The sequence below is a fragment of the Aythya ferina genome (assembly GCF_964211825.1).
Source record: "Aythya ferina genome assembly, chromosome: 1".
Classification (NCBI taxonomy): domain Eukaryota; kingdom Metazoa; phylum Chordata; class Aves; order Anseriformes; family Anatidae; genus Aythya; species Aythya ferina.
The window spans coordinates 3,809,462-3,830,433 of NC_140296.1; the positions used below are offsets into that span (position 1 = coordinate 3,809,462).

Genomic DNA, 20,972 nt, shown 5'->3' on the forward strand with positions numbered 1-20,972 from the left:
GATCCTAGGGTGATAAGCAATTACTTCATACATATGCAAGGGCTGGCAGCGTGCGTTGCTTGTTCCAAAATACACACAGAACTGCTTGGCCCGATGAACAGATATTTTCTCAACAACAAAACAGCAAAGCAACAACAACAAACCGCCTGAAAACTGCAGGTTGGCTTCAGAGGGATGAGTGTGCTCTCGTCTAACTGAACGTTTCCTTCTGCTGTGCAAGGGTGCTTGCTCGGATGCACGAAGCAGGTACCTCCTGCAGAAGCTGTGCGACCGATTCGGGTCCACGCAGAAGGAAACATCAGCCAAAGAGGCTGGAGGAAACGCTTTCCACCAGAATAAGGAGCCATGCAGAGTTACAAAACAACCCAGTGAACATCTTTATTCACAAAATCAACCATCAGCCACCTGATGCGCTCCCGCAGTTCCAGGACGACGTTTTGCCTTGCTAGGTCTGCCTGATTTTTTTCCGAGGTAAAGAGGATTTGCTTTTAACTCGGGGTGGGGAGAAGCACGCTGCACAGTTGTCATTTCGTAAGAGCAAAACGCGTCTCAGCCGTGACAATACTTTGCAATTTTATAATACTCCAATCTTCAAAGCGCTGTGCAGGCATTTAATTAAAGCCTATTAAAGCCTCACAGCAGCCCTGGCTCCCCGTCCCTCTCAGGTCACACCTCCTTATTAATATTTCACATGAAACCCCCGCTACCTCCCAACAATACTGATTCAGTACTCCCATCACTCGTGCTAGTCTCAGGAGAACCTCAACCCTTTAGTTAGGGGTTTATTTATTTATTATCACTCCCGAAATCACTAAGGATGTCAACTGCTCTCACATTAACCGCAGCTATGCTTCCATAATCTCACCAGAACGTGTATTATTTTCTGTAAGCCAGGATTAAGCTCACGGAGAGCTTCGTGATACAAAAATCCTCTCCGTTTCCCACTAAAACGCCCTGTCCCGTGCTCACGTTACGTCCACGTGGTGACAGCAGCGCCTTGCTCCGCTCCAGCCAGCTGCTGAGCTACAGCAGACAGGAGTGAGGGAACCTGGGGAAAGGGATCACGTCCTTGATGTTGTCGACTCCCAGGATGTACTGCAGGTAGCGTTCAAAGCCCATCCCGAAGCCTCCGTGGGGAACCGAGCCGAATTTTCGGAGGTCTAGGTACCTGCGATGGAAAGAGACAGTTACACTTGCAGCGCGTTTACGCTGAGGTAATTACAGCGAGCTTTTTATCTAGGGGTTTGTTTTCCATCTTAATTACTTCTCCTCGCCCCTAACCGCTGTGGGTTTCTGCCAATGCAGCCGGGACAGGCCAGGGGTGGGAAGAGGTGTGGCTCCCTGACAGGAGGAGCTTTTATTAGCAGAAACCCCAAGTGCAAAAAAAGCATTTAAACCAGCAGAGCTACGCCTTGCCAGTGTGCTAGAGCCTGTTTTGTTTAGGAACGAGAACTCATTTGGGTACAAAGCACGGTTTTAACACCACAGCTCATGCTGTGAGCACCTCTGGAAGTTTTAACAGGTAAAATATCCCGAATAGAGGCACGAGCCCAGGTCTGACAACACAAAACAGAGATGGAGGCGCCTGCTCGCAGCTGTTTAGCCTGTGCCATGCTGGTGTTGAAACCTGCCCTACAATAAATTCTTTCATTTTCTGTCGAGTCACCTTTTCAATAGCCTAAATCATATCATTTCCAGTAATTTCTTCAGAAGACTATTTCTTGGCCCAAACAGGTCCTGCTGTCTGCTGAATTTTCCCTCAGACCTTTACTTTTCTTTTAAGGTAATGATGATAGCCTTTTTTATTTCCCCCCCGAATCACTTTTACAGGCTGATTCATTTATTCCCCCAGCAAGTCAGCAAAAAATCTTGGCCGTATCTTCTCCAACAATGAGACCTGGAACAAGACATTTCATTTTCCAGAACAGTACCTGTCATCAACAGAAAACTCAGCTCCCTGGTTTGGAAGCAGATATTCCAAAAGTCAGAGAATGGCTCGGGTTGGAAGGGACCTTAAAGCCCATCCAGTTCCAACCCCCTGCCGTGGGCAGGGCCACCTCCCGCTAGATCAGGTTGCCCAGGACCCCATCCAACCTGGTCCTGAACACCCCCAGGGATGGGGCACCCACGATATATGGGTTAAGAAGCTTCTTCTTTAGAGCTCCCCATTGCCCTGCTGGATTTCAGCTGCTGTGATACACAAGGACTATGCATGCAGCTATAAAATGTCACCCACAGTTTTATTTTAACAGGAGTGAACAACATCTCAGCGGGTTTCTTCTTTTATGGGGCCACTTCTGAGCCTGCTGGGGCCACGAAGTTTTTATTCTTTATATGAATGCCCTAGTAGGGGATTGAGTGGCTGCACGTGCATTACGTGCTTCTAATCTTGAATGAATATTTTATCAACCCAGTTTAAAAATGCAAGTAAATTTAAATGTAAATATATAACCAAGTATTCTTAAATATGTATATGCATACAATTATATACTAATATAATATATAAATATGCAAACAATACATATAAATATGCATCTTGAATTACATATGCTTACACTATATAATTATATACTATGGAATTACAATATATTACAATATTATGTATTAAATTATATATTAAATATATTTAATACAATAGATAGCACTGGGTTTGGCTGGAATAATTTTCTTCATAGTAGCTCCTACGGTTCTACACTCTGGATTTGTGATAAAAACAGTGTTGATAACACCTTGATGTGTTAATTATTTTAACTATTTACTTATTTTTAATTATTGCAGAGCAGTGCTTACGCAGCATCAAGGTCTCTTTCTGGTTCTCCCACCCGAGAGGAGGCTGGGGGGAGGCAGCACAAGGAGTTGGGAGGGGACTCAGCCAGGACAGCTGAGCAGCTCACTGGTTTTCACACTTTTACCTTTCTCATCCTCTTCCCCATCCCACTTCGGGGGAACAAAGAAGTGGCTGTGTGGGGCTTAGCTGCCTACCAGGGTTAACTGACAATACATATAAAAATATGTATTTATCACATTTATATAATACATGAATAAATGTAGTAACACCTAAGTACACTTAATAAATACTTAAGTACCCATAAAAACATATGAATTTTGCTTGTATTTTGATACATATGTAGATACATATTTATATTTAAGTGCTTGCCTTTCAGGGTTTTGTTGGTTTGCAGCCCACATTTTAACAGCGTGAAGCCAAAGCAATGCCACTGATCACCTCGTCTTGCAAAACACAGACATTCTCCAACGAATGGCTAAGCCTGCAAGACACTGCCCTGGCAGACTGAGTTTGGTGGTAAGACTTTCAGAGCTGAAAATGTTAATTTTTCTTGCAGTTCTTTAACAGTAGTTAAAATTTCGGAAGCCGTATATTATTTTTTTTTACTTTTTTTTTCCATGGGGCTCTGCCTCCTCCACTCTGCTGCCTAAGCAGTAAAACCAAAAGCAGAACTTCCTACCTCTTCCTAGCACTGACCCACAACGGTTATGCCTGCACTGCAAGCTGAACAGCAGGCTCAAGAGAGGGATATTTGTTGCCTGGTCCCGGGGGCCCACAAGTTTTTTGTCTGCACACGGTCATCTTCAACTTAACCTGCTTCACGCAGGCTGCATTTGTAAAAATTTGGGCATCCACTTATAAACCAGGATCTGCCTCCGGGGAGCTCTGCTCTGCGACTTTTCAAGGGTTTGCAAGGAAGGCGATGGGCGAACCTGATGCTGAGGGTGGTGACTTGTAAAATATGAACGGCCTCCTAAACGCGAGGGATTTGAGCGCTGCCCGTGGCACAGCAACCTGTCCCAGCTCAGCAGTTCTGAGCTGAACTGGCTAAGCAGCTGGTGACAACTCTAGCAGCAAGCAGCAATTTAAATAACAGCACAAACACTGCTGGTGACATCAGTGAGCCTATCTCGGCCCGTGCAAAGACAGCTGAGGCTACGCCTAGCACCTTTTCTTCCCTTCTGCTGGCAAGAGAGTTTACAAAGTCATCACAAAGAGATGAAGTAACTCAGCTGCTTCCAGATGAACAATAATAATAAATTCTACCCTTGCTTATCCAGGGCTTTCATCTGTGGATCTCAAAGCACTCTGAGAAGCCATTTTGGCAAAAGGACCGAAACAAAACCCATTAAAGTTAATAGAAAAAGTCCATTGAATTAAACGTGCTGAGGATCAAGCCTGTGAATCCTTCCTGATGACTGTGCTTAGACGAAGCAAAGGAATTGAGAAATTTTCCATTCTTCCCAGATGAAAGAAAAAAGTAACTGCCTGCAGATGAAAAGAAAAATCCCTTTAGGCTGGGAAATGTTCCCCGAGGTTTCCTTCATTCAGTAATCTCCAGACACTGGATGTTTCTCACCTCAAAAACAGCAAAAACAGCCATGAACTAATCTAGCTGTTTCTCCCAGTGCCTCATACTTATGAGGAGGGATGAGCCCCTCACTGGCAACTGGGGGGCCGTGCAACAACATTCTACGGGGGAAATAAGTTTATGTGACCGCAGCTAGCCCCTGAGTTCATGTTCAGGACCCAGAGGGCTGGTTGCTCTTCTGAGATTTGAAATTTACTAAAATATGTGCTGCAACAACATCCCCTGGCAGCGAATTCCACCAGCTTGTTATGTGGCAAGTTAGCAAAGCATTCCCTAGAAAAGCATTCCCTTTCATCCCTTTAAAAACCTATATCCTTTCACCATCATCCTGAAATCCTGCGCTGCACAGCAAGGCCCTATGAAGAACAGCACTCTCCTAGGGACCATTTGTAAAGCAGAATGTATTCTTTTCGGTCTCCTTTCAAAACAAACACCACCTTCATCTTTTATGTAACTGTCTTGTTATACTGAAGCCTCCGCAGCCAGTTAGAAGAAAAAGTACAGCCGAAAGAACAAAGACACTGCAGTCCACAAAGAGGAATATCCTACTGGATAAAAAAAATAAGGAAAATATATGGGTAATGAAAAACTGCCAGTGACATGAGATGGCATTTGCAGGACCATTTGGTTACATGTTTCAGGTACTGAGCATGCAAAGTAACCATGATGCTGGGAAAAACGCTGTCTTTGGTTTTGTACAACTTCTGCTCTGCTACAACTTTTCAGGAATCTTCCAGCAATCTTCCAGCGCTTCTGTGTTCTCACCAGAGCAGCAACAAGAGGGTCAGGCTTCTTCCAAGGAGAGCGATGGTTTTACCGGCTTTCACTGGGCTCTGAAGGAGGTTCAAGGAGGATATGAATGCTGTGACTGCCCATTGATCCAAAGCAGCTCACCAGTGCTGCTGTTTCTTAAGCCCTCTCCTTTCTACCTTGCCACCTGACAGAACGCTCTGACATTAGAGTCACAGAATCATTAGGGTTGGAAAAGACCTCTGAGATCATTCAAGAATCAAAGACAATTGTAAATAAAAAAGGCCAAGAAGACTGAAGCTCAATATTCACCATCTAAGGCCAAGATGGCACAGTAATATCCATCCTAAGACAGCAGGTAACGTCTGCCCTGGTGCTACGTCCAAGGAAATTGGTGCTTACATGCAGAAAGACCACCTGAAATGCTGCTCGTGCTGGTATGGGGACACGTTCATTACAAAGAAGTAGAGTTTTGTTATTGCTCGTGCTAAGTTGGCACTTGGAGTCTGCAGGCAGGGCAAGGCCCTGTTTGTGAGGCAATGCACTCAACACCCTGTGGTCACAGAGAATTCAGGCTTTGCCCTGTGGAGCTGACAGCCTGAACTGGCAAAGAACAGCAGGAAAGAGGCACAGAGGCAGCAAGTGAGTTCCCAGGGCAAACTCTGACCACCTGACTTTCCCACCTCACTTGCACAGACCTCTCAGCCTAGCCAAGATCAGCATCTGCAGCACCGAGCTCTTTTCTATCTACAGTTCAAAGGAAAGAGTGTGAAAATAAGAAACAGTCACTGTGAAGCCAAGGCAGATAGTTCCCCAGCTCATATTCTTTACAGAAAGAAACCTGTGCAACAGGAAAGATGTCCTGAGCTGAGGAAGATTCAGAGGAGTTTGGCTATATCCATTTATCTACTTTTTTTGAAAAGCTTTCTAGAAGACAGGGAGGGGCAGAAGCACCACAAATCATCGGATGCCTCTTTGACCGATGACTCCCCCACCAGCAAGGAAGTCTTGAAGCCACGAATAGCAGCAGCGTGTCCCAAAATATCCTCGTGCTTACTCAGAGAAGAAAACAGGCAGAAACCGAGATACGGCATTAGACGGGGGATTTCAGAAGGGACCACATCTTGCACAGCCCATTCAGGAGTTAGCAAATATTGCACTTCAAAAGGAATGACTCAGCTGCTCTCAGAAGGGTTTGTGTGCCAGCTTTGGAGACTGAATTCAATCACCGAAATGGAGGAAATTAATTTCAGTCTCTCCTGCCACCTTCACTGAGAAGATGCTGGCAAACCACCGACCTCTTTTCTGGCAGATTCTGGAGCAAGAGGCCAGTAGGAACCACAGATCTCCTGCGCCTTCCTAGCACACCAGGCTCTGCTACGGCAAGGGTCTTCAATCAGTTTCAATCTTCTCTGGGAAGCTGCATCATCCACAACGGTGTGGATGGAAAAGGGGAGCAGAGAATCTCCAAAATGAGATTATAGGAGGAAGAGGTTTCCAAAATGTCACTGCTACACGACATGAAACTGAAAATGGGAGATGGGCAACGTCTTGGTCTTCTCTTCGCAGGAGGCATAAGGCAGGGCTGAGCAGTGCTGAGAGGCTCCCTGCTACCGAGCACCAAGCTTTCTCAGGCTGTACCTCAAATCCTGACCACACAACTGATTATCCTTGGTCAGGACAACCCTTCCCTCTCCAGCAGACCCAATATTTAATTACCTACATACGTTGGGAGTTGCTGACTATGCTCCTCTAGTGTATCAGGTGCTGGGCAGGGTTAGGAAAAAAACAACCATCCTGTGTACCACCCAGAGTCCTGGGATTGTTCTGAGTATTTTACATAAGCTGCAAGGGGACAACTAAGAAGCAGAGCATGCTAAAAGGATTCAGCTTGACTGCTACACCTTACACAGACACACTGGACATGTTAACAGCTCTCTACCAGCAATTTTACCTGAGAACATGGGCAGTTAAAACATGTACCTGCCTAAAAATATTTCCTGCAAACAGAAGCTACGGGCTCAAAGACATTCCAGACAGAAACCTTCACCCTATGCTCTGGGTTTGATGAGTTGATACAGTGCATTCTGACCCATGAATGCAAATAATAAAGGAAGACACTTCATTCACCGTGTTTGCAAATGGATGATGTAAAGGACTGACAGGCACTGAGCACTTCCCAAGTGATTTCATACTGTGGGAGGAGGAGGGTGGAAGAATCTCCTACTACTGCTTTTCTCAAGGCAGTCACCCTAACGAGCACTCCAAATACCGAGGAGTATTTGGATACTCTTCTAAATTTAACATTCTCTGCAGTATCATCCTCTCAGGAGCTATGACCAAGTACGTACCAAGAAACACTTGTCAGGAGGGGCACTAAAATCTTGGCATTTTAATAGGCTACGCTGTTAATTCAAAGGTTGTTCAGCCTCCTTAGCAGGACAGTTTTAATTGCTTCCATGGATTTGTTAGGGAAGGTTTTTCGACCCAATTGCCCTGTCAATTGTAAAAGGAGTTATTCATGGAGCTGTTAAAGGTCACAAATTGCTTGTGGTTCTGCATCCTGTTTATCTCGTGTGCTGGTGGACAGAATCTATGCGGCTTGGAACACAGCTTAATGATTTAATACCGCTGATGAGCTGTAAATTAATCCACTTCGTGCCATCCTGAAAGGAATGACCTGTGCTGTCCGTGGACAAATTGGGAAGATAAACTGTGTAGCATCAGATTAAATTTGTTTAAATGAAGTCTTCCATTTAGACTGGACTGGGCCAAGAAATGTCCCCCTCAAAAACAGAGCCAATAAATAAATAAATAAATAAATAAATAAATAAATACATAAAAGAAACACTTGTTTTAAGAACCTCAGAAGAAGAAATATAGCTTACAGACCAAGATACTGTCTTACCATTGGTAGGTATCTGCAAGTCCTAATCTGTGGAACAAAAAGAAAAAGCCTCGTAAGTAAAGGAACACAACAGATCTTCAGGAGCAGCACCTGACTGGAAAACAATATGAGGTTAAGGGAGGCTCTCGTGATGAAACTCAGTCCAAAAAGGAAAGGTAGGAAGGTAAGGGAAGGCATGGTCGGTGGCTGTCAGCTCTGGCACTTGGTAGACATCTCAAACAGGTTCCCAACATGCTTCTTAAAATGCCAAGTTTGTTGGTAAACAAACAGGGTTGAGCCCAACTTCATGCAAAAACTTCTGCACATTCTTAAATTGAGGCAAATGAATAAAATCTACTTGTGAATTTCTGGAGAGAACAGGCCTAAATACTGAATTTACATGCAGCCAAACTCACTTGTAAATGAGTATAAATCTCTTCACATGTGTGGCTATGGAATGATGCAAATTTTCCCCTTTCTTAGTTCACAAAACCACTAAAGATGCCACGGATTTCATAACGTGTAAAGCCATTAAATAAAAATAGTTTCGGTAAAACTATTAAATAAAACCGTGGCTTTTCCTAATTGCCACCAGTGCAACCTCCCTCTTTTCCTGTCCTGGCAGAAACTGAGCAAAGTTGATGTTGTTTTTTTTTTTTCTCCACTTCTCTCAACACAAACAAGAACGTCTGTAAGCAAAATTAGACCATTTTGCTGATCTTCAGCGCGTTGCAGCAGTCCCTGTAGGACTTGTAGATCTGTTGTAAGAAGTGTGCATAAAGAGCCAAGAATTCAGCTCTCTCTCTACTTACGGTGGGTCTGCAGGAATTTCAAGAATTTAAAGGCATTAACAAAGTATTTTGACTCAGCACATCAGGTCCTGAGCACTCAAAACTGAGAAAAACGTAGTAAGTATGATTATTTTTCCACGTGTTTCCATCTTCAGTGCAGAGCTGTACTTTAAGGCCACTGTAGATACACCATTTGTAGCTTGAAACGCCTCCTGTGTGTTTCCTGCCAAACAAAAAAGTCTGGCTTTAACCTTTACCAGGATCCCTCCTCCAGCTGCACACCTGGAGGGCTGGGGACTCGGGATCTCACTGTCAAAAAAGTCAAGTGCAGCAGGCAACACTGCTCATTGCTTCAGACAAAGCGTGCCTCCTTCTGGAGAGCTCACAGGGAGAGGAACAACAAGCAAAGGGAGGCCTTGCAGGGAATATATCACCCTACACTGCAAACTGAGAACCACCACGCCAGTGATTTAATTGCCCTGTCTGTTGTTTTCATTATGCTGAAATGGGTTTTGCTTTTCTCTGCTGACTCGATCCATCTCTGTGGGCACGCAGCTGATTTGAGTGATAAATTCTGCCCCAACATGCAAATGATGTTGCTCTGGGATTAATCCCCCTCAAAAATTGCTTTGTGCAAGTGTATGACTGGCACAAACGGACTCCCGTGAGTTATGAAAGGTTCTCTGGAAAACTCAGGCAGGATCTAGGGAGTGATTTTCCATGGAGATTTACCCCATCTGTAACCTCAGTTATTGTTAATTAAACAGCAGCTCTGATATCCTGACACTGAATTTAGCCTAAAATCACTCCACGTCACACGAGCCAGAACAAAGCAGCAAGGAAAGAGACTGTCAAAGAGCCTGCGTGACTCAGAACAGCTCCCAGCCACTTCCAGGGAAGCTTCTCACCAAGCTGTTAGCTAAGAGAAGTGTTCTCTGAAATGATGCCACCGAGGCCAGCTGCATCACGGCTAGCGGAGCTTCTGACCAGAGCTGCAGTTCCTCAGTTGCACAACGCAGTAACAAAAATATCCGAGCTCTGGGTGACAACTTCCACCTTCACAGTCAGCTCGCAGCCACCAAAACTGTGGAGGAAAGGTTCGAGGACAAAGTGCTTCAGAGCAGGGCCTCCTGGCACCTGCAGGTCCCACGTACCTCTGCAGGCGGGACTGGAGGAAGGGCAGGCGCTCCTCTCTCAAGCTGCCTCCACACAACTCCCCGATTCCTGGTACGAGGAGGTCAACAGCTGCAACCTTAAAAGAAACAAAAATAACGTCAGTCATGCCCTTCAGTCCACAGCAGAAGCACAGCAGACACCGGATGGTTGTTTGTAAAAAAGCTGCTTTAATTATCCCGTCGAGTCCAGGACCCCGAGGTGAGTATTTTCACGTGCTCAAAAAGTCTCTTTTGGGCAGGAGAAGGCTGGGAGGGAAGCCTACAATGACAGAAGCTGTCAGGCCTACAGAAAACCTAAATGAGTGCACCCACGTTCCAGGCTGAGGACGTTTGCACCACGTGGTGTGAACTGAATGCCATCAGGTCACTCTGGAGACAGGAGTGCACATAGGAAAATCTGTACGTGGTGCAAAAAAACAAACGGGAGCTCACGAGGAGGCAAACACGCACAGGGCCTGATTCCCTTAGAGTTTATGCAGCTCTAAAAACCTAACGCTACCCAACTCATGAACCCTCCTCCTGGTACTCCTGCTTTGTGGATTTCTTCTACAACAGAAAAAAGACCGGACAGGATCATATCTCAGCTTGGACTTGTTGAGTGGAGGCCCAGCAGAAGGCTATCCTCGTTTATCAGAGGCTGAGGCACACGCTCAGCTGAAAAGGAGGTGGAAGCGTGACCCGTGGACTCACTGTTCTTTGGGGTCCGTCTTCGTTGTCCCGCATGTAGAAAGGTTTGAGGTCGTAGGGGTAGTTAATGACAAACACGGGAACCTCCCCGCAGTGCTGCACCAGGTACTTCTCGTGTTCCGTTTGGAGGTCACAGCCCCACTGGGAAGACAAGAAAAGGGACCTGGCGTCACGCTTTGCCTGTGGCAAGAGACGCGGCAAAATCCCTGCAGAGGAGAGGCGCGGCTTTGACCCACATGAAACCACGAGCAGTAACTCCGAGAGCCCACGGGGCTGGGGGAAAATCTGCTAAGAGAACAGAATTCCACAGGTTTGAAGGCAGAGCAAAGCAATGAAATAACAGAGGTAAATTTCCCAGAACAGGGCCAGACTTCCCTGCTGCTGATACAAAATCAGAAAAAAAAACAACCCCCCAAAAACCCCAACAAACAAAACCTTCTCTCCACATCGCTCCAGGGAAACAGGCAGCTGTCCCCAGCTGCTTTACTCAGCCAGCACACCAGCCTTATTTTGGCGTACAGAAAGCAGCTCTGCCAGGATGACCACTCTCTCCTTGCTGTGTCCTGTTACAAGCTACTTTAATTCTCACTTAGGAAAACTCAGCACCCTCCTAACCAGTTCTTTCTTACTGGAAAACCTGGCCATCTGCAATGCCCTTTGCTTCTGCTTTCTTCCAGTGATGTTACAAATTCTGGGGCTTTTGATGAGAAAAGGGAATCAGGTGATTCTCCTTCCCAGGTAACAATTATCCTTTGGAGAGGCAAAGGGTTCCGCTTACCTCCATGTAGGTTATATGATATTTTGACATGGTTTTGGCTTATTAGAACTTGTCAAACTTTTGGTGCTACCTAAATATCATTCCCTTATTTGAAGACGACTGAAGAATGATGACAGCAGACACCACAACACACTCAGCACTACTCAGATACAGAAAGAGAGAAAGGAGGCTTCCCTGAGACCTGCAAAGTTTTTCAGGCTGTGTGCAAAAACAGGCACAGGGAGAAGCCGCCAGGCAACCACCTACCTCTGGCTTAAAAGCAAAAGTTTGAGAAGCTTGCTTCAAAATTTCCACCGCTTCGTTGTAGGAAATTCTACAAGACAAAAAAAAAAAAAAAAAAAAAAGAATTTAGAGATAACTGTGAAAGGAATAACAAGAAAGTTTTCTGGCCAAGCTTTGCACTGGAAAATGAAGGAGGCATTTCCCCCCGGCCATGCCAACTTGTGCTGTGATGTCAGACTTCCCAATAATGCTTTGGATGGAAACCAAAAGCTTACATTTTATATGGCAAGCGCCCCGTGCTTTCCTGTGCTTCGGCTACATGCAGGAAGTGCTAAGCTCTCAAGCCACTTCTGCGTTATTGCAACGCTGCATTTCAGTCGGAAGGGAGTTTTGCACAGAACCTCTTCATACAAATTTGATTTTTTTTTTTTATTTATTAAAGAAACCTGTCCTCACTGGCACAGTTCCAACAACGCAGCTCCATCGTTCAGCACGGTGTTAGGAGGCAAAAATAACAGCCCAGAGCGCGAAGAACTCGTACCTCCAACCTTTTTATTTTGCAAATACCATGAGGTTTATTTGCAGCAACGTTTCTCTGCTCCTCTGACAGCTTTGAAAGCGGTTTCTCCACTGATTTCCACCGGTACAGGAGAACAGCACCGTGGCAAAGCAAACAGAAGTGCAGTCAGAGATGCTGCAGGTTTGGTAACTGGAAATCAAGACTCGATGGAAGGTGCTTTTGCTGACAAGTTTTCCACATAGCAAGCAAATGCTGCGGACAGAAAGAGCAACTTGCTCGTGGTAATTTCATCTCTCTGTATCGTTAGCCAAATGCAATTATAAAACAAATTCCCTGAAGGGCACGAGCTCTTTACATCCATGGAAGGCTTCTGGAGGAAATACATCAGGAATACCTCTGGAGGAGGTACTTTAAGGGGGCACGGAAGGAAATCAAAATTCTTCCGTTCTTTAGCACAGAGCAAAACGGAAAAAGGAGTTGCACAAGTGATTGGGAATAAAAAATCAGCTGGCCTTTTTAAACATCAAAAATATTTGCAGAAAAGAGGATATGCTGGAGAGAAAATGTGAAGGAGGGCAGAGCACCAAAGCTGAAACCAAGGAGCAAACCACTGGGAGCAAACCACTCGTCAGGTGCATGTGAAAGGAGGACACCCTGGCAGAAAGAGGATCTCGTCCAGGCAAGCAAAAGTGAAAGGACGGCAGAGCCAGACGCTGGTCTCATGCAGAGGTGACAGGAGGACTGGCAAACAGAACAGAAGGAATTTCGGTTCGTGCTCTTGAGGAGACCTTATGTTAACCCAGCAGGCACCGAGTTGGGGCAGAAAAAGAAGATAGAGAAAATAGGAACCCTTTCCCCAAAAGCCCTCTTCCAGATCATTTTGAAATCGAAGTACTTACGTGACGAATTTGTTCTTCAGCATTTGTTCCAACCTGCCCTTGGTCAAAACAAGAAAAACAAAAGCGTAAAGCAACTCCTAAGGGTTCAGGGGCACAGAAGAAGCAGAGAGAAGTCACCCCCCTCTAAGTTTTGATTTGTGGGTCTGCGTTGTGCTCTAGATAAGGGTCAAAATCCACTCCAAGCCATGCAGTGCTAAAAGGGAAGCTAATTTTGGAGCTGAGGATTTGGAGGCCAGTAGGTGACGACACAACTACAGCTTTGCCACAGATGCTATAGCAAGTTGTGCATCCTCTCTGCATTGGCCTGAAAAATAACTTAAGCTCAGACCAACTCCTGGCTCTTCACAGTTCATTAACACAGGAGAACAATTAAACAAAAAATAAATTAAGCCCCCTATTTCCAAGGGCTCCCAAAAATGCATAGAAGGGTCGCAGCTCTTTCCTGTCCCATTTATTACCTTCTGGGCAGGAGCTACGTATTTATGAAAAAGCTCCACGTCACGAGGACATCTGGAGAACACGGTGCTTGTTGCTGTCTTGAAAAGATCTTCCATAACCTAATAGAGAAAACAGAAGGGCACGAAAAATTAACGCTGCTTAGATGTCCCAGACTATAAATAAAACGCGGTGCGCATCAGCCAAAGGGTACAAAAGGAGCTTTTGCATGGTCAGACTGCATAAAAAGAGCACCAGCTTGCTAATGCTGCTAATTAGCAGGCTTGCTCACCAGCTGAAGAGGATGAGAACCTGCTTTTCTGCTACGGGTTTAGGGTCTCAGCGTCTGCTGATGGCCTCGGTATCTTCAGTCGAGTATCTCCAGTGCAAAAAGCACACCTGAAACATTCGAGCAGCAGCCACAAATGAACTCATTACAACCATTTGTGGTGACTGGGCTCCGATGAATCATGAGGAGAGGGGAATAAACGTGTGCTGAGTAGAGCCAGCCTGTCCAACAGATTCCATCTAGAGAGTTTCTGTACAGTAAGAGCAAAGCAAAGGGAACACGCACAGAGATGAGCAGAGAGCTAAAACTGACCCATCAATGCGGGGATGTTCGAGAAGCTAAAAAAGGACCTGCTTTAATTTTCCTAAACTAACGTGGATCAGCTGAATGACACTCACATCCAGTTTGGATGCACTTAGCTGTAAAATGGGCTTCACCTATGAAGAATTAAACTAAAAAAATGCCTTTTGGATTCCAAACAAAAACAAACAGAAACCAAACCAAACCAAACCAAAAAAAGCCCCACAACGTACTCCAATGCATTTTGATCAGCCTGTTGGAAGAGTCATTTCTGTGTCTGTTTAAGCAAAGCAGGCTACCCCAAACACTTGCTGGCATGCTGGCGGGTAAGAGTTCCTGCATCTCCTCGTAGTCCCACACACCTGCACAAAGCAGGGAGTTGATACCTGTGGAGTACTGACGCTCCCAACTCTTCTGCAAAATCACTCTCCTTATTCTCATCTCCTTTGCAAGCAACAGAGCAAAGCAGCTCGACTGCGTTTCACCTTAGCCTAGGATGAGACCAGGTTTTTCACAACAAAAAGCACCTCTGAAAGTCCTGGTGCATTTTCTGTGAGATTAACAACTTGGTTCATTAACCGAAGAGCTGAGAGAAGCAAAGTACCCACCGGTGATCTCTAGGTGAACAGAGGTCCCTGGATACTGCCCAGGGGAGATTAACTGCACGAAGATGAACCTGACTTCTGGTCTGCAGATCTGAGGAATAAGCAAGTAAGGAACCAGACCTTACAGGGCAAGAGGAATAAAACACAGAAGAAAGAAGAAGCTGGGCTCCTGACGTAACTAAGCTGAGATTTCAAGCATTTTGTTCAAACTCTCATGTCTAGAAGACTGTTCTTTCTTCATCACCTGGCCTGAACTGCTGCTCTGTGCTGATGAACAGTCTCTGCATCCCACCAGCTGGTAAGTCAGGCCCTGTCTTCATCCCTTTGGAGCCAAACTCAGCCTTGAGACTCCTGCATCAATCTGGGCCCTCTGTTTAGAAAGGCAAGATCCAAATGAGGCCCAGCAGATGAACATTTTCCTCCTACTGCTACTCAAGCACAGAGGAAATGAAAAGCTAGCATTCCTGCTGCTGAGTGGCAAACAAGCAAACAGGCAGCTTTGAACCTTCTTCAAAGTAGCTAGAAAAAGGCTTATGCAAATGAAATTAGAAAACCTGGCAATTCATCTGGTTTCGCCGAGGCAGAGACGGAGGGGTTTTACATTAAGCTTCCTCTTTCTAGAAAATGAAAGTATCATCTGGTTTTAGAAAAGCATGTTGTTTAATTAGCACTTTTTTTTTTTTTTTTTCCCCTCGCTGTGCGATAAAGTAACAATTAGGTTCCCACAGCCTTCAACACAAGCAGCTTCCTCTTGTGGAAAAAAGATGTGGGTGGTATGGGAAAAACAATCTGAGAAACATTTCCAGGTTTGAGACTGAGGTTTAATCCTGGCAAAAAAAAAAAAAAAAAAAGAAAAAAAAGAAAAGACAGACACGTGGGTCATGCGTCGGCCTCCTCACTGCTCTTAACTCTTACTTATGCCAAATGCGTACCAGGCACGAACAGCAGGGCGAAAAATAAAGGGAGAAAAAAGCTCTCCGGCTCAGGAGTTCTGGCTTTAAGCAGATTAATGTAATGAAGGACTGGAAAGCAGGCTGGATGAGAAGCGAGTGGAGAACCACAGGTGCTGGCTTGCTGACCACATGAGCTGCAGAGATGGCCCAAGTGGCTGGGTGTGAGTGAATTCTGGAAGAAGCACGTTTGGTAGGGGATTTTAAAACACCACCAGAACCACAGCTGGTAGCTTGTCTTGGAGGTGGGACTCTTGGTGTCCAAAAGTTTGCTTGCTTCGTAATGAAAATGCAGGAATTGTGCTGCTGGAAAGGCAGGTGAGGAGGACAGAGGTCAACATCTTCCCTTCTCCCCTACGTCTCCCTACTTTTATCTGGTGATTCTCACCCTCCAAAGAAGTTCTGCAGCATCGGTTCTGGCCTTCCCTGATGTTGCTGCGAAACTTAATGATTGCCTCTCTGATTTTCAGTTAATTTTGCCTCGGAGCGTTTGATACTGCGACTTATTCTCTTCCCAAATCACGTTGTGACCAGGGGTGAAACAGGAAATCATCACCAAACCAGTGGCAGACGTCAGCAGCAGCAACCGAAGGTGCTGTGCACAACGAGAGGGGTTCCAATCATCACCTGTCCGCATAAACATCACCCAAGCATACTTTCAGAAAAAACACAGGGCAGGCTCACACCAGATTCTGGCTCACACCTGCCTGCTGCTGGGAAGTAGTAAATAAATTCCTGGCTTTGGTTTGCTTGCCTGTGTGGCTTTTTGCTGTACCTACCAAGCTGTCTTTGTCTCAACCCACTTTTATCTTTCCCATTCTCTCTCCCAGGCCACCAGGGGACAGCGAGCGAGCAGCTGCACAAGAGCAGAGCACACCACTTCTACAGCAAAGGAAGCATTTACCAGGACCGCAGGAGAAATATGCTTGCAAGGGATATTCCTCTTCACATCTTCCTGTCTCCTGCGGTACCCTGATAATCCTATTAGTTCTCCAAAGAAGATTGTAAAGGAGAAGTATTAGAGACTAGCTCAGACTAGAGCTCAAATGCTGTGGGTTAAATTTTGTTCTCCATTTTATGCAGTTCGTGTTGCCAAGATTTGACTTTATTAAGGAAGACTGACACTAGGCAACAACTGCTCTCAGAAAAAAACTTACTTTGGGTATTTTCCAACTTTGCAGCCTAAATAATGTTCTTTTAACATGGTTTTGTATGCATGTTTAATGAAATTCAGTAATGATGGCACCACGTTACCTCTCTGAGGCCCCGTTAGTGTCACGAGTGAAGTGGGACCCTTTAAAATCCTCTTCACTGTCAGGACAGCCAAAAAGAAAAATAGAAGACGACGACCTACAGACATGACTGCTTAACACAGCACTGGAGAGAGGGGGAAAGGGTGGGAGCAGGCATCTCACAGGACAGGTAGGAATGGAGATCTTGGACTTCTAGCACTCTGCTGAGACCAGACACTTCCATATAAGACAGATGTCTTCTAACCTGACCTTCTCCTAACTCTTTCTTGCTCATCTTGGAGGAACTTCTAGCCTAGACTCCTTTGGAAAGAGGCCACAAAGGCCTGAGAACCACTCGCACACTCCCTGTAGGCTGAAGCAGTAACAGCATCAGGCCGAGTGAGGCACCGAGCGCACGGAGTGCTGTGGGACTTTCCGCAGCAAGGATTGTGAAACCTGCCTGCCTTGCGAGAGTCTCGGCTTCTTGGGAGCACTAAGACACGGTTTGGCACAAAGCAGAAACTTACGCTGCGTGATCGAGACACACAGGACTTCCTAAGAACTGGGCTGCTAATTTAGGAATAACTGAGCATTACTCCGTGCAGTTACACCGGGGAGAAACAGACCTTTGCTCTTGAATCTTGCTCTTCCTTTTATTTTGTAAAGAAAGCTGCTTTTCTTTTGGAGCTTTGGCTAAAGAAACACCTCACTAGAGAACAGTAAACACGCATTTCTTTGTAGCAAGGCTCTTCTGTACCCTTTAACGGTGCAAAAACAAATACTTGCAAGATGTCCCTGAAGAAGCTGAGCACTCCCAGCACGCTCACTTGCGTTGGAGGTATTCATTCCACGTCTTGAACACCAATTTTAAAAATAATTTTGCAACAATCCAGCTCTTTATCTGAGGACAAAGTTCAGATGCTAACCGTAGCCAATAGCCCCCGAGGCTTTCAGCTGGGTGTTTGGCATCAAACAAAGAACACCACAAGCTGCCCAGTGGGCAGATAGGGGAGAGAACACTGCCTTTACGTCAGTTATGTGGGGAAAAAGAAACTTAACTGAGGCTTTAGAGCAGCTGTCAGTTTTTTTTTGGTGTGTATTTTTATTCTTTTGTTATTTTTCCAAAAGAGATTGCCCAACGATTTAAAAATAAACAAAACAGGAACTCCACTTCTGCAAGAGAGAACATCACAAAAGTAAGCGTTTTGCAATGTGGACTTGCTAAGGGGGATGCAAAACCATTGCTGCTAGGAGGATTTCTGTAACAAGAAAGGATTCTTGTCAGAGACTTCGGGGCACGAGAAAGAAGGGAAAAATGAATCACAGAATCACAGAATCACAGAATTTCTAGGTTGGAAGAGACCTCAAGATCATCGAGTCCAACCTCTGACCTAACGCTAGCAGTCCCCACTAAACCATATCCCTAAGCTCTACATCTAAACGTCTTTTGAAGACTTCCAGGGATGGTGACTCCACCACTTCCCTGGGCAGCCTGTTCCAGTGCCTCACAACCCTTTCAGTGAAGAAGTTCTTCCTAACATCTAACCTAAAACTCCCCTGGCTCAACTTAAGCCCATTCCCCCTCGTCCTGTCACCAGGCACGTGGGAGAACAGGCCAACCCCCACCTCTCTACAGCCTCCTTTAAAGTATCTGTAAAGAGCAATAAGGTCACCCCTGAGCCTCCTCTTCTCCAGGCTGAACAAGCCCAGCTCCCTCAGCCGCTCCTCGTAGGACTTGTTCTCCAGAATATACTCCAGAACCTGATATATTTCATAAGCCAAGAAATTAGGGTTCTAATCTACCTGTGTGGGTATTAACTCCCAAGTCCTGCTGGGTGTAAGCTGGCTCGTGCCGAAAGCAGGAAGATGTGTTAGCATCCATCATGTGGTTAGCGGTCAGTCCTGGAAAATCATTTGAGAGCAGCGAGCACAGCTAAGGGAGGAGGAGGGAATTCTGACGCTGGTTCTGCACAAATATTTGGGGGTGCCCACCTGCATGATGTCCTGGAGGCTCTCGGTGAAGGACAGCTCAGCCTCCACCATGTAGAACTCTGCCAGGTGCCGGCGACTCTGCGAGTTTTCGGCTCGAAACGTCGGCCCAAAGGTGAACACGTGGGTAAAGGCCCTGCGAGGAGACAAGAATGAGGTAGGTCAGGCCTGGAGCACAAACATTATATTGAAAATCCCATCCACGAGCTCACTTTTCTCCCAGGATCTCAAAGCTTTCATGTTTCCATCGTGTCTTTGACCTGGTTAATGGCACTGCTGTGTATGGTGCTGCTACATTCCTCCAGTGGGGTGGGAAGAGGGGTTATTCGCATCCCTCCACAGCTTTCACATCCTTCCACAGTTAACTGAGGTTGCACAAACCCTTCGCAGCTTTCACAGAGCACCATTTACACCCAGGATGCTTTCTGTGGCTGCACAAGAAGAAAAACAACACGCCGCAGAACCAGATCACCACACCAGGCAGGCTCCCCTCATTTCTTATCCCCCCACATTTATCTGGCTGCAAGCTCTGACGTTTGCAGGTGCTGCGACACCCCAAAGCCCAGCAGTGCAGTGTCCCACTGCTGGTCTTGCCGGCACCCAGAGGGTGCAGGTGAAGTCCAGCAGGCTGGAAAGATGGTGCACGGCTTGCAGTCCCCCTCTAGTGGCAAGACCAAAGGTTATTCCAGAAATGGACAAGGAACCGGGCTCCTTCCACAGCTGAAAACGGCTCAGCTAAAAGGGATCCCCTAATTAGGGAGCCCCTAATGCAGAAAATGCTTATGGGATAGCACCTGGTGCTGAAGTGACCGTTGTGTTTCCTATTATCAAGTTCTTTCTTGTGTCTTTTTATTCTAACTGAAGACGTCCTTCTTGTGTCTTGCTCAGCACCTCTGCTACCAACATTTTGCAGCAAACATCCTCCATGAAGGATCCTTTTCCTTTTCTATTCCCCGTGGAATATTCAACCTGATGGGATGTTGCCACGAACTTCTGCCCCGGCTTGATCCTCCTCCTCCAAACTGCCCTTTGCCTCTCCAAAATCCTCAGCGACGTTTAGCTAATTGCTATAACGAACCCGTTGCTCCCTGCCCGGCTCAGTATTACCTCACCAGTTCCTCGTGCTCCCCCATCTGGAGCCATCTGTTGTCTTCTCTTCTGGAGAAACGCGCGTTTCTTCCTCAACGCCTTGTGTGTTTTCTTTTTTTTTTCTTTCTTTTCCATCTTCCTACAGCACCTGGCACAACAAGGTCTTGGATCCGAAGCTTCAGAGGCTCAACTGCTATAGCAATACGAACAACAAACAGGCAACAGTGAGTCACTCGGACAAAACTGGTCAAGGCAGGACTGGTCAAAACCTTTGGCTTGCTGTGGAGGACACAGAAATCAGCCTGCAGTGTGCTACCCGTGCCCAGGTCTGCTAAAATGTTTCCATTTGGGGTTCTTCAGTGAAAAGGTTTTACCTAAAGGCATCGGTTTCGTCACAAATTCGGGTTGGAACAGACACAAAAATACTTCCCAAAGCTCGCACCTGCTGAAGGAGGCACCCAGGACTGCTGGGTTGGATGTGAGGCTCTCCAGCTCCTCCCTGATGTGGAGATCTCGATCAGAACTTATTGCTCCAAGCTGTTGGCTGTGGCCAGATCCTTCACAGCCACGGATTGATTTTGTGCTGCAAGAACGAAGCCTCTCTGTGCTGGGTATTTGGGGAGGACGAGTGCAGAACTCCCCCAGGCTCCCATTTCAGGCTTTTCTCAGCTCCAGGCATCCTCCAAAGCTGCGAGGAGGAGAGGAGTCGTGCATTTCTCGGGTTGCTTTTTGGGAACGCATGGATCCAAGTGGGTGTGAGGATTTCACCACGACCCTGGGATGCTGGCACAGGGAAACCAGGCAGCCAGCACGCTGGCAAAGCGATCGGAGGAGCACAACAAATGCTTTCTCATCTGGCAACAGGAATTCAGTGCTGAGCAGAGGCCTGGGAGTAACAGGGAAGCACAGCTGAGATACACACAGCCCGTATTATCAGCCCCAAGCATGAACAATTATTTTTCAGCCAGGCTTTCACGTACTGCTGACTGTCCCCT

At 46.1% G+C, this 20,972-nt stretch overlaps 1 protein-coding gene and 1 long non-coding RNA gene across 4 annotated transcripts in view; one reads left to right on the forward strand and one right to left on the reverse strand.

Moving 5' to 3' along the window:
* Window positions 1-353: 353 nt before the first annotated feature.
* NARS2 (asparaginyl-tRNA synthetase 2, mitochondrial) overlaps window positions 354-20,972 on the reverse strand; it is a 45,604-nt gene continuing 24,985 nt past the window's right edge. Inside the window, exons 7-14 of one of the 3 annotated variants that reach the window (XM_084507218.1) lie at window positions 18,892-19,024; window positions 13,547-13,645; window positions 13,089-13,126; window positions 11,694-11,760; window positions 10,673-10,810; window positions 9,962-10,059; window positions 8,038-8,064; window positions 354-1,168 (exon numbers count right to left, since the gene is read on the reverse strand). In XM_084507218.1, the coding sequence (XP_084363344.1) occupies window positions 1,024-1,168; window positions 8,038-8,064; window positions 9,962-10,059; window positions 10,673-10,810; window positions 11,694-11,760; window positions 13,089-13,126; window positions 13,547-13,645; window positions 18,892-19,024 (745 nt within the window). In that variant the 3' untranslated portion in view covers window positions 354-1,023. Of the gene's footprint in view, window positions 1,169-8,037; window positions 8,065-9,944; window positions 10,060-10,672; window positions 10,811-11,693; window positions 11,761-13,088; window positions 13,133-13,546; window positions 13,646-18,891; window positions 19,025-20,972 lie in introns of all 3 variants that reach the window. The other 2 variants (XM_084507217.1, XM_084507219.1) reach the window with 2 other exon arrangements.
* Window positions 14,456-16,873, forward strand: LOC311430540. The gene is made up of 2 exons (XR_014688865.1): window positions 14,456-15,015; window positions 16,498-16,873. It is a non-coding gene; the product is annotated as an uncharacterized lncRNA (long non-coding RNA).